We start from the raw sequence: 13,181 nt of genomic DNA, 5'->3' as shown, positions 1-13,181 counted from the left end.
ATGTGCAGCAGCAGTCAAAAAAACTAACAAAATGTTAGGAACTATTAGGAGAGAGAGAGATAAAAAGACAGAAAATATCGTAACGCCACTCTGTAAATCCATTGTATGTCCACACCTTGGATACTGCCAGCAGTTCTGGTCACCCCATCTCAAGAAAGATATATTAGAATTGTAAAAAGTACACAAAAGTGCAACAAAGATGATGAGGGGTCTGGAACAGTTTCCATATTAGGAGAAATTAAAGAGACTGCAACTGTTCAGCTTGGAGGAGAGATGACTAAAGGGGAATATGATAGAGGTCTATGAAATCATGCGTGGTGTGAACAAAGTGAACAAGGATGTGTTATGTATCCCTTCACATAACACATGATGCAGGGGTCACGGAATGATATGAATAGGCAGCAGGTTTAAAACAAACATAAGGAAGTACTTCACACAATGCACAGTCAACTTATGGAACTCAATGCCTGGGGATGTTTTGAAGGTCAAAAGTGTAACTGGGCCCATAAAAGAATTAGATAAGTTCATGGAGGACATCAATGGCTATTAGCCAAGATGGTCAGGGACGCAACCCCATGCTCTGGGTGTCCCTAGACCTCTGACTGCTAGAGGCTGGGATTGGATGACAGGAGATGCAGCACTTGTTAAATTGCCCTGTTCTGTTCACTTCCTCTGAAGAATCTAGCACCAGCCACTGTCAGAAGACAGGATATTGGGCTACATGGACCATTAGTCTGACCCAGTATGGCAATTTTTTGTTATTGCGTGAAACACCACAGGCACTGGACAGACAGGAACTCAAACTACCCACCGTGGGAAGGTGATGGGCAGAGCTGACTTTGTTGTGACCTGAACCTGTGGTGCTTTGAATAATAGGTATTCCAAACTGATGGTTGGAGCACCAAATTAACCCATTTAAGGCCTACTCCAATTGACTGAAATGATCACTGGATCGGACCCATAGTAAGTGCTTTCTCTCGTCTTTGTTCTGATGGAAGGAGTAGATGATATAAATAACTATTGTAACAATATTTCAAATTTCTTTAATTGTATTAATTGTGTATTAATAATTACAAGCCACTATGAAGAATCACAGGAGACACATTCTTTTAAAATATCTATTGAAATTACAAATTAAACTTTCGGTATGATTCAAAGTACAAAACACAACATTAAAAGGCATTCAACAGCTCTTTTATACATCACAGTGTTAGTGGCACAAAAAGTACTTACATTTCAAATACATAAACAGAACTTATTTTTACACTGGTCAAATACATCATCATTTATACATATGCATGACTCCTTCATGCGTATCTCTATACAAGATTAAAATACATCCATATTTATCAAATAAAATAAGCAAGAAAGGTTCAGTTATGTAGCACGTTCCTGTACCTAATGTTCCTGGAATTCTGTAAGAGAGATACACAAATCAAAGCAATTATGAAGATCACAGGGCTTTAAACAAAACAGCATGCTTTACTTAGCAAAGAAGCACTGATGCAGGCTTTCCTTGATATCTTTTATGTCACGGTGTGACAACTTCCATGTTCTGTCCATTTTTGTAAGATTTTAGAATATATATATATATATATATATAGGAAACATATGGAGTTTGGTTTCAAAAAGCAAACTGGCATGAAGCTTTATGCATACTGTACATTATCAGGATGAAGAATGCTTTTTATTAAATACATGTATATCCTTAATAGGAAAGGGAGAACCTAGAAATACACAAAACCCCACTTTTTCTTTCCTACTCACAAAATTTTAAAATCACAAAGTGTAATATCCTCTTCTGAACTAGGAATATTGTTCCCCTCGTCCTTCATCATCAGACAGAATATTTTAGGAATCTTAATTTTAAATATTTTCTGCAGGTCAGGTCATGAATTCTATGCTAAGAACTGGGCCATTCAGTTCTTCTTTGTGATCCATCATGATTTTAAAATAAATATTCTAGGAAAGATTATGATGCCTGAAAAAAAAATAGAACTTTGCATGATACAATATGAGGATCCATGCTTAAAGGTTGTTAGAAACAACTGAAATATTAACATAAAATAACATTGCTAAGTACTTATCTAATGTCCCGTCAGAGGATCTCAAAAAACTTTAAAAATAATTAAGCCCCACAACAACCCTGTGAGGTAGGTGAGCATTGTTCCACCTATTTTACAGATGGATAAACTGAGACAAAGGAAGGATAAGTGACTTGTCCAAGAACACTGTGAGGGCCCAATCCTGCACCCACTGAAGTCAAAGAGAGCGCTTTGCTACTCTTTTCAGTAGGAACAGGCCTGAGCCCCAAGTCATTGGTAGAGCTGGAGAGGAAAAATACAACCACCCTGGAGTTCTGACTCCACTCTGTCTTTTGCTCTAACCACTAGAAACTCATCCTTCCCAATAGAACATGCAAACCATATGCTCTGTTAAATTTCATTAAAAACAGCATTTAAGGCAATGCAAATGAAGTAAACAGTAGGACAGATATGAAACACAATAGAAACCATGCAGTTAATCTCAATTTTCAGATGAAGGTTTATAACAGATTGTCTGAAATCTGTTTAAATATTTTCCTTAGAAATGCAACAAAGGCATGAGGATATTTAAACCCACTATTATGGGGCAGTAATGTCAGAGTTTAAAACAATACATTCAGGGTAGTAAATGCCATCGCATCAACAGAGCTTGTAAATCAGTGATTCCTGAAGACATCCACTCTTAGGAAACAAAACTGTAGTGGTAAAATTTAAAAATAAGATGTAAGGTTATGATATTCAGCATGCCTGAAAGTGATTACAGCATATTCTTTGTGAATATACACACATTATTACGCAAACATCAAGAAGATGTATCAGCTGACAGCTTGGAAATCTACTGTAGTGAACCCAAGCATGCTGAGATCAGACACAGTCCTATATATGTTGGATATGATCAGATAAACCCAGGCATTTGTGTCTGTGTTAATGGTGATCCTCAATTGAAATCTAACCTTTTAAAAATGTTTACATCTATAATGCAGTGTAGGATTTTTTCCTTTAATTTTGAAGTAAATTTAGTGCCCTGCAAAGGGGTCAGTGACAACTGTGGGGAGTGAAGTTCTCTATCAAGGGCATCACAGATTCTCAACACTGCCCTGCTTCACCCCTGATCTGAAAAGACTACTTCTAAGAAAGACAAAGTAGAGGTTAATCTTTATGCCACAATACCTCAGATACTATATTGATAGGCCCCTATAAACCAGTTTCTTGGATGGAACTGCCAATTAGAACCATTTGTGATTTAAAGGAAAACAGTGTGTTGCTTAGTGCTCACATAAGTGGAATGCAGAACTGCTAGTCCAGGAAACCTGGGGTCTGTTTTTCCCACTGAACAATTAGTTCTCTGATGCTGCAACTGGATCAGTCCTGTGCAGATCAGGATTGGAGAATAAGGGCCAGAATTCAAGCCTTCCCACACTACCTTGACAACATGCCTCAGATCTGGAGAAACTAGTTATTGATCCAGCGGTACATACCTATTAATCATATACATCAAAACGATGATTCAGGACAATGTGAGTTAAGTACTATCCTGAATCAGGGTGCTTTTCTAATTTGGTCAGTCTTTTGAGATAAGGACATCATCCTCTAGGAGGAGCTGGACTGAGACTGCAACCTCATTAGCCACTGAAACCAGGGCTGACCAGTGGTGACTAGTTAAAGTATGCCTATCCCATTGATAAGCTCTTGTGAGCCATCCAGCCATCCCATGTTATTTCTGATTAGCTAAGCAAAAAAAAAAAAAAAAAATGTCAATATCATTAAAGTTCTGTAATACAAAGCTAATGACGTAACATACAACTAGCATTAGCTTGCAATCAGATTGCCATCTTTAAAAGGTTGAACATCTTAAGACAAAAATAATTTCTGGATCTCCTGCAAGCATTTCTCATTTAGCCAGTTTAAAATACTAATATTTTTTAAAATCAAGAATATTGAGGTTGGACAGAGGAGAAAATCTTCAAAAGTACCTAGGTGATTTAGGAATCTATTTCCCATTTTCAAATGTGATTTATGCCCTTAGGAGTCTACGTCTCACTGAAAGTCAATGGGCTTTTAAAAATTTTACCCTGCAACATTTCTATTCAAATATGCAAACTAAAACTAAACATAAAACAAACAGAACAAACAAACAGTTTTTTTGCTATGTCAGACTGCTGTTATGTTTTGTGGCCTTGATCCTGCCATGTCTTAGGTGGTGAGCCCCATTGACTTGCACATATACACATCACTGCATCTTTTCCTACTCTATTATATCTTTATGTTCTCAAATACAGTTTAACTTCCACTAGCATGCTCTGCAGAATAGTGGGCTCCGCTTGGACACAGATCTGCCCATGTGTACCACATTCCATGATCAGGGCCATTACATTACATTTTTGTCAAATTCTTTTGCTGTTTTTGAAGCCCGCATTTACAAAGGGGTCTCTTACAGTTTTCCAAAAAATACTGCAGAAAAGTAATTTCTGTGTATTAATAATATGTTGATTTGGACATTTTACTACCCTGGAAAACTTACAACATTGTAAATTAAAAAAGAAAAATAAAATAAAAATGATGCCACATAAGGTAATGTTGGAACAAAACAAACTAATCCTTAAAGAGAAATTTGTTTTGTTTTCTAACAGTATGATTACTAACAGCACATCTGATATGATATGAACTCTGGAAAATGGAGTATATATTGTAAATGGTAGATAGAACTTTCACAAACACCCCAGGTGCTTTTACTACTAACTATAAGGATGTCTAGTACTTTTCATATATAATAAAGACAGGAATCATTGCTGAGCCGAGAATCTGCTGATAAGCAGAATAAGTCCTGCAATTTTTTTCAATACCTGCCTTTAAGACAGAAGCGAGCTATCTTGAACTTCCAAATATTCAATAGCACAGATATTTACACATTTGGTTTAATTAGGATTTTTTAATATATAAATAAAAGATTGAGATACCTGGATTAGAAGTTATGTAGCCCTGTAAGTGTACCAGACCCCTTAATAACAGCAAAAATTAACCATTCAGAAAAAGACTGGTGATCCAGTGGTAATCAATACCAACTATACATTTTTAAAAGAATCTTGATTAGGTAGCAGGTTTGTGACACCACTCAATCTTGCAGCTTTCATATATTTATTTTTTAAAATGTAGTTTTTAATTGAACGAATAGCATGTAAAACTTCCTAAAATTCCTGGAAGGCAGCAATTCCAGCTGTACCCTTCCCAAAATTCAAGAAAGGCATATGATGGCCAATATGCACCTTATTGATTTCCATTATCCTTGGAAAGATAAGTACTAAAGAGGTTTTTGCCATTGCAATATTAATAAAAACACAGTTGTAATAAACAGATATATTAAAGCCACATTTAAATGATAGGTGACCCAAATAGGAATATGAATAAGACATCTCATTTTGATGCAAATGTATATGTGAAAAAATTAGATTTGATTCATTTTTAGGTTGTTTTGCTGATGTAACATAGCACCGTTCCTAGTCCACCAATATAGCCTTTGTGGGCAACATGAAACCATTACTTTTATCTAGAGTATCTTCATCTCTTAATTTCAGACACTTATTTTGTTCCACAACATCCTCTAAACACCTGACTTGCCTTCTACTACTTTACCTGACTATTAGTACTTGGTCTATGTAACTGTACTAACAACAGTTCCTGAAATCATGGCACTGTCACAGAAAAGCAGGATGGGGGAAGTAAGGCTACAACAATGTAAGTGCAAGAAGGGGGAAAAAATAGGTGTGTGAGGAGTCCCATCTTCTCATGATCTAGGTAGGTAGAGGGTCATCATCTCCTTTATTACATTTGCACTTGCAGCAAAGGACAAATGGGGTAGCAAGTAAAAGGAAAGGCGAGGCCACTAATAGCAGTAGACCAAATCCCGCAAAGATTCCCACCACCTGAAAAAACAATGGAAAAATGACATGTGTCAGTACTGCAATTGGCACTGCAGGGTTCAAATTCTGCTCCAACACAAAGTCAATGCACTAGGGGAGAAGTCAATGGCAAGACTCCCACTGATTTCAATAGAGCCAGGATTTCACCATAGTTGTACATCACAGAAGATTTTTGTGTTTAATAAAATGTATATAACTACATTAAGTTAACTACATTGTATAACTAAGTTAACAGGTGATTACTAATTTTCAGAATGGGAGAATGGTAGCAGGCTCTAATCTTGAGAAAATAGTTACTAGACTGCAATGGTCTTTTCCCCTGTATCAGTCTGAATTCACATCATGTCACCTACAAATTTCAATAGTGCACGCATGCATGTGTTCACACACCCTAGATTAAGCAGATGTTAATTTGCACTGAACAAAAAAACAAGGATGGCTTTTCTAGGTCTCCTGCACCTACCCACTCTTATTCAGTGCAAGTGGATAGTTTTACCTTTCTTTCTTTCTTGCTAGATAAAATGCGAATTTTGAGCCTCTAGCATCTGGTGTTTGAGGAATTCTGCTGCCGAGGGCAAACATGTTTATATTGGGGAAGTTCCACTGACAGATTCTTACAGGTATTCAAGAAAGGACACTGTTTTCCTTTCAGAGAGCAACTATTTGGACTCAAACAATTTAAAATTCAGCGTGAAGCCATCTTAGATATTTCTGTAGTACCTATCGGTACACAAGTAGTTTTATGAAATGTTAACTGACATTTTAATGTAGTCACATTTTGTTTGCAAGCAGTAACCATGCATTTAAAGTTCCCTTGAAAGATTTAAATCTTTATACAGCTGAGGTTGCTAAGCACTACCTGTGCCAAAATATCTAGAGTTTGAGTTCCTTTATCTTTCCTCTGTTACTGAAATAACCCAATATAATCACCCACACAGCTGATAGAAAAAGGGGAAGGTGTTGGTTTTCCTACCAAGGAGCAGTCTCTGGGACTTTGCTCTGAGGCGCCAAACTTTGCATCAGCTTCTGGCTAGCAGGTACATAATACATTTGATCCCCCATCTTTCCCTTCTGATTGCTGAAAGGGAGGAGTATTTTCTCTCCTCCTTTCTACTCTTTCCTCCAACCCCTGAGCTTCCTGGCTGCTACTAGAATGGTAGGGTGATCTCACCATAGTCTACTTCTCCCTCAGCTTCCTGGCTGCTGCAAGGTTGTGGGTGGTTCTTTTCCTCCCACAGCCTCCTTTTTTTGAGCCCTTCTCCATAAACAGCTCTAGTGCCTGCTGTGGCACAGATCATTCCCAAGCAGCAACAGAGACCGATTTCTCGTGAGTTTCACTGCTGCCTGCAACCTTCCCAACACCAGTAGTGGAAATCGACAGCTTAGGAGCTAGAGGGCTGCTCGAGCCTAATTTTTAAGCCTGACCTGGACGCAATCTATCTGACCCGAGCCTGAGAAAGTTGAGTTGTTTTACAATCCAACCCCAACACTCCCCCCGCCCCACCCACTCCCCGCAAATCTGTCACCGATGCTACTGCCTCCGGCTGGTTGGGTCAGTGTGGCCGTTGTGAGCCCCACTTCTGCCAGCCGCTGCTCCCTGATGCACTGGGAGCTCTGTGGAGCGAGAGGCACTGCATCTTACTGGTGCACTCATCCCGCAGCACACACACTGCAATAAGTTGGCGGTGGCCAGCAGGAGTGAGGCATGCTGCTGCTGCACTGATCCCACGGGCAGGAGAAGGTAATCAGAGGTTACCCAACCCAACCTGAGCCTGAGAGGGTTGGGTTGGGTTGTTTTCTGACCCACCTAACCCAAATCCAACACTTGTAGTTGGATCCCATCAGTTTTGGGTTGGGTTGCTGGGCTCTTCTCTGAGCGGCAAAAACACTGCACACTTAAGTGAGGCAACTCTGCATTGGTTTCCACTCATTTCACATTTGGAAGGTTACAGGTTTTTCTTAAATTGATGCTAATTGCCTGAGAAAGCTTCCTACGTGCCCTAAGCAAATGAGAGAGTAAATTTTGGAAGGCCTGCTTGCAACAACCTGCCTGCAAATCATTCAACAAACCCACCAACAATTATTCACAGAATAATTGTGAATAATGAATACCTGGGAAAAATCATCATCTGCTCATGAACAACTGCAATTTGAATACCAGGGCTCCCTAGGCACTACGGTAATACAAACTATAACACTACTATCGCATTCATTAGGAATTCTTCTCCCAGCTCTCGTCAGATACTAAACATTCTGATTAATTGGCAAATATTTCATTTGCCATAGTGTAAAAAATATACTCTAAACCTAAATTAACAGGCTTATTGATACCTTCTCTACCAGGGACTATTTTTCTTCCTGAGCACTGTGGATTTCTTTTTGCAATTTCCTTTATCCAGCTATTTTTTATTCCAGGGCTGAAAATCAATACTGAGTTCAGCAGGTGGCGCTGCTGAACAAAATTAAGTTTGAGGAGTGAAGTGCACACTGCTTTATTATGTAATATTAGACAAGGATTCTTATTTTAAAATAAAAAGCTTGGCTGCGGCTCTCCAGAGACACCAATCTCAAATTTCTTTGTCCTAATATTTTTATTTTTTGCCAAAGACAATTACTTTAAATTATCACATTATAAGTACCTTTTCCCACATATCCCTGTGTCAGACAGGCAGCTAATCTGATGCATCTGCGCGTAATATCTTTGGGGCACCTGCTGACACTGAAGGGTGAAAGCAAAGCCTAGATTCTTCCCTGAGCTTCCTTTAAATGCTACTGAGGGGCAGCTGCGGCCCATACTGATCTTTGGCGATAGCACATACCCAAGTAGCCATGTGCAATCTTCTCAGTGTGCACTATGGGGCACCATTAGCTGAGCAGAGCCAAGGTAAAATTTAACAATAAAGTAGACTGGCAAACAGTGCTCTTTACAATCAAACAGGAGGCCAGCTTACATTTTCCTTTCAGCTCAGATATGCCAGTCAGTGAATTTATCCAGGATTTTTAAGATCAGGTCAACAGGTTATCCGGTGAGAATCAGTGATACATTTTCCACTGGGTGGACTCAGCTGCTATTGAACAGTAGGCTATTTCCTAGCATGTGTAATGTCTAGAAGTGATTTTTGCACTGGAAGTACACCACTTTGCATTACAGCATCATGCCTTTCACTTTGATATTATGTTATGCTCCTCTTGGGTAATGCTCCAAGAATGCTTAACATAAGGGCCCGCATCCTGCAAACACCGGCAATCGCAGTGCTCAATAACCTGGCTTCAATGGGAATTCTCAGAATATCAAAAGTCCCCCAAATTTGGGATTGAGCGTAACAGCTCTTGTATGTCATCCAATTAACAGGTGCTCGTGCTACATTTCTTGACACCTCGGTTTTTCTAATTAGCAATGCTAGCAACATCAGTCATGTAACCAATTACACCATAGTGCAATGTAGCAATCATTACAATGATAGAAGAAATAGACATGGGCATTCTATTTGTAACAAGAGTTCTTTTCATTCAAAATCCACCTGTTTTAGAGTTCACTAAACTTCAGCAAATGTGGGGCAATTTTACAAATCATTTTAATGCAATTTTGTTTCAAATATTTTCTATTCTATTTATACAAATAAAAAAGCTACTTTCACTGAAGCATTCCCCTAAGAAGAGAGAGGATAGTGTACGGACAACAGCTGAGCTGCCTAGTGGATTACCACAGGGCTAGAAACACAGATGTTCCAAGTTCTAGTCCCACTGCTCACACCCAGCACCAGCATGACAACTGTGAAATGGCTTCTAACGGTCAAGGAACTGTCTCCACTTTTCCCCTGCAGGCTTGCCAGGCCCCCAAGTCACATGCTGCATCCTCCACATTTCTTGAAGCTGATGCAAAAAACAGAGGGCACCTCAGCGAGATACGCCTGTTGCCTGCTTCACTGTGAAACAGGGAGAGTCTGAAATCTGAAGCAGGTGAAGAAGTGGGGCAGGATACAAAAATCCTTTGCTCGTGATTGGTTCTTTACTGCTTGACTGACACCAGAGGAGGGAATCAACCTAGTGTCCATGCAGACTCAGCAAACCAGGGACAACTTTACACTAATAAACTCAACCAGTCATGTCAGTTAGGAGTCAAAATCCAGGATGGAGCCTGACTTCGTGTTATTCCCTTGTTAATGTCTATCCTTGTACCACAATGCCCTCCCCTCAACTACTGAATGGTTAAGACACTGACTCACATGCTTGATTTGATCTCTTTGTAGATACAACTGAGAGAGAGAGAGAAAGAAACCATTTTACTGTGAACATTTATGAAGTTTTAAAAAGCTCTGCACCTACTTGTGTTCTGTGCCAGATAACAGATGCCCTGGAGTGACCTAACTTGTTTCGACAAGGTCCTTTGTCATAATGTATAAGGAGAAAATCATCCTATGAAACATTAAACAGAAACATTAGCAATTAATAGAGAGTCTCTTTTCCTTCAAGATGGAGCAGACAGTGGTAGCAAAATAACAAAATATTACAGAGGGGAGCAAGTTTGAAGATCCCTGCAAAGCACTGAATATGAAGAGAAAAGTTTCAGAGTTAAAAACCAACTGAAATTGGATTTGTATTCTTGCATGGGTCAGCGCTGAACAGCCCTTCCCAGAGTTGCTCCCCACCAGGTTACTATGGAAGTGATTTCATAAGATGGAACATTATACAAATAAAGCACGTGTTGGTAATAAAGAGAATGAATTGTGCTGTGCCTGGAGGAAAAGCCAATGCAGATCAGAGTAAAGCACTGTGGGAACCTTTCAGCAAGACGACAACAGTAATAAACAAAAAATGAAGAACTAATATTTCTATTTTCATGTCTTTTAGATTTCCATGCACATCAAGTTAATATTGTACTCCCCCTTCCTTTTCCCTATTTGATATCAGATCATGTGGATTTCCCTGTCTAGCAAAGCTACTGGGTCTCAAGTGCAGCTAAGAATCCTTTTTCTCAGGAAATAAAAAGTCCTATCTTCTAACCAGGAAATGAACTGAAAGGAAAAGTGAAATCATATGGATAAAAACATTTTCAAACCTGATTGCTTACAGTCAAGCACCTTAATAAACAGACTGGTTTTCATAGATGCTGTGCACCCACAATTGGAGTCAATAGAGTAGTTAGTGCTCATCACTTCTGAAAACCAACCTGCTTATTTAAATGCCTAAATAGGAGTTTAGGCAACAGAATTTGAAAATACTGGCCATGCTAGGTACAGAACATGGGAAGAGGAAAGCTACTTCTTGGATCCCAAGCCTCTCAAATGTGGCACTTATTTTACAGCTGGGAAAGCAAACCAAGGCAGATATCTACCCAGTTCTACAGATCTGGATTGGTCACACTTCAGTACAGCAACCAACGCAGGCACAGGGAACCTCTAATTTTAACTAAGTATGGGAGTACCCATGATTTAAAACTTAACCGTAAGGCACTCAAACGTAACAATTGCAGGATTTGGAATAGTTAGGGAACATTTTTGGGACATGAAACATTTCCTCTGCCATTGTTAACTACACTTTGCAATAAAACGTTTCCTTGGCTAATATGTGGAAACAGATGTAGCATATTGTATATACTCCAGTGCTTGGGCACAATAAGATATTGGCTTGTTTGTTCTTCATACATCAGTTCACTGGCTTTTTCCTCTTACTTTGTCCTGAATAACCAAAACAAATCAACATCAAGAAACAACTCTCGCTACTGAAGTTCAGCACTAAAATGAATACTGACACTCTACATGGGATTCTGTATTTAGGGTTACCTTACACTATCATGCAGAGCTGAAAGAAATACAAATATATTCATCCTGCAAACACTCTTTAGAATATAAATTCTTTAGGAAGGAGCTGTCTGATTTGTGTGTAAATGGTACAGTATTCAACACAAAGTGAGAAACAAACTACGTAGCTGCCACATGGAGATGGCAAAGGAAGAATAATTTTCATCAAATTTCAAATTACACTAACTTCTTTCCATCTCATTTATGCAAAGGGTGAACAGCACAACAGCTCTTCAGGTGGGGCAAATAAGATCAAGTGCACAAATACCATCAAGTAACCAGCTAAGGTCCAGCTCTGCCCTTGCCCATGCATTTTAGCAGAGAAATAGGTGCTAACAGTAGTGTTACAAAAGATTCAGAAGAAACACAGAATGTGAAAGAGCAGCTAGTGAGGATATCCATAGGACAGTCTTAAGTCAGCATAACAAACTTGTAAGCTTACAATGTCCACCGAAGCACGCAGTGTATACTCACATCAAGAGATTCCAGACAATACCAGCAAAAGGCATGTTTGCAGTTTTTACACATCATTTGGGCACAACCCTCATCTCGCTCGATATAAACTTTGCACTTTGGACAGCGTTTGATGGGAGCATCATCATCTTCCATTTTATACATTGAACTGTGGGAAGACATTTGCAGAAGTTTATAAGGTGTGTACCCGTGCATGTTTGAAACTAAAATAACATCCTAATTGAAAAAAATCTGGGTTTGCATTTTAGTTTTGTTATCCGCTTTTTTTTGTTTTGTTGTTAAGTACCCGGAAAGCAGCTCTAGTACAACAATTAATTTTTATAGTGCCTATCGAACAGCTATGCACTTACCAGATAAAACACGTTTCTCTCATCTACCAATTGTTTTCTGTGACCTGGTGACATCAGTGTGTACAATGCTCTCAGCTGTCAGCAGAGCACGTGGGAACCAATCTGGAGTCAGGTTTTTACATGCCTAGTCCATCTGCCTTTCTCCTCCTCTTTTGTTTCTTATGGGGGAAGGAGAAAGGATCTCAATGTGGAGAACAGGGAGGCTGACAATGCCCAGCTGACCCAGGCTATGGCCCACGGGCCTAGGGATTCCCTGGATGAGAAGGCAAAGGGAGAGACTGAGCGTCTCTTGCTTCCATGAGGCTCCTCTCCTAGGACTCTCCCCTCCAAGCCAAAGTCCACTGGGTTTTCCTGGATACCCTGTTCCTCCAAGGCTTGCCTCCTCTGTCACAGTTCAGGGCAACTGCATCTGCAATTCCCTTCTGTGATCCACTGAGAGCACCTACTTAAAAGCTCCCAGTTCCTCAGCTGTCACTCTCTTGGGTAGACTCCATCCTAACCAGGGTTTCTCCAGGCTGCACAGTTCCCTGCCTATACTGTGATTTCCCCAGCAAGCCAGACTGCCTAAACAGGCCAGCATCTGCTTTCTCTCCG

At 39.6% G+C, this 13,181-nt stretch overlaps 1 protein-coding gene across 4 annotated transcripts in view; it reads right to left on the bottom strand.

Annotated features, from left to right (window-relative positions):
- Positions 1 to 1,027: 1,027 nt before the first annotated feature.
- RNF144A (ring finger protein 144A) overlaps positions 1,028 to 13,181 on the bottom strand; it is a 101,773-nt gene continuing 89,619 nt past the window's right edge. For all 4 annotated transcript variants that reach the window (XM_054023453.1, XM_054023456.1, XM_054023455.1 and 1 more), the window contains exons 6-8: positions 12,238 to 12,385; positions 10,289 to 10,378; positions 1,028 to 5,965 (exon numbers count right to left, since the gene is read on the bottom strand). In XM_054023453.1, coding sequence (XP_053879428.1) covers positions 5,834 to 5,965; positions 10,289 to 10,378; positions 12,238 to 12,385 — 370 coding nt within the window. In that variant the 3' untranslated portion in view covers positions 1,028 to 5,833. The remainder of the gene's footprint in view (positions 5,966 to 10,288; positions 10,379 to 12,237; positions 12,386 to 13,181) is intronic.

This window comes from Malaclemys terrapin, chromosome 3 (assembly GCF_027887155.1).
Source record: "Malaclemys terrapin pileata isolate rMalTer1 chromosome 3, rMalTer1.hap1, whole genome shotgun sequence".
NCBI lineage: Eukaryota > Metazoa > Chordata > Testudines > Emydidae > Malaclemys > Malaclemys terrapin.
This window is presented reverse-complemented; position numbering and strand designations above follow the sequence as displayed.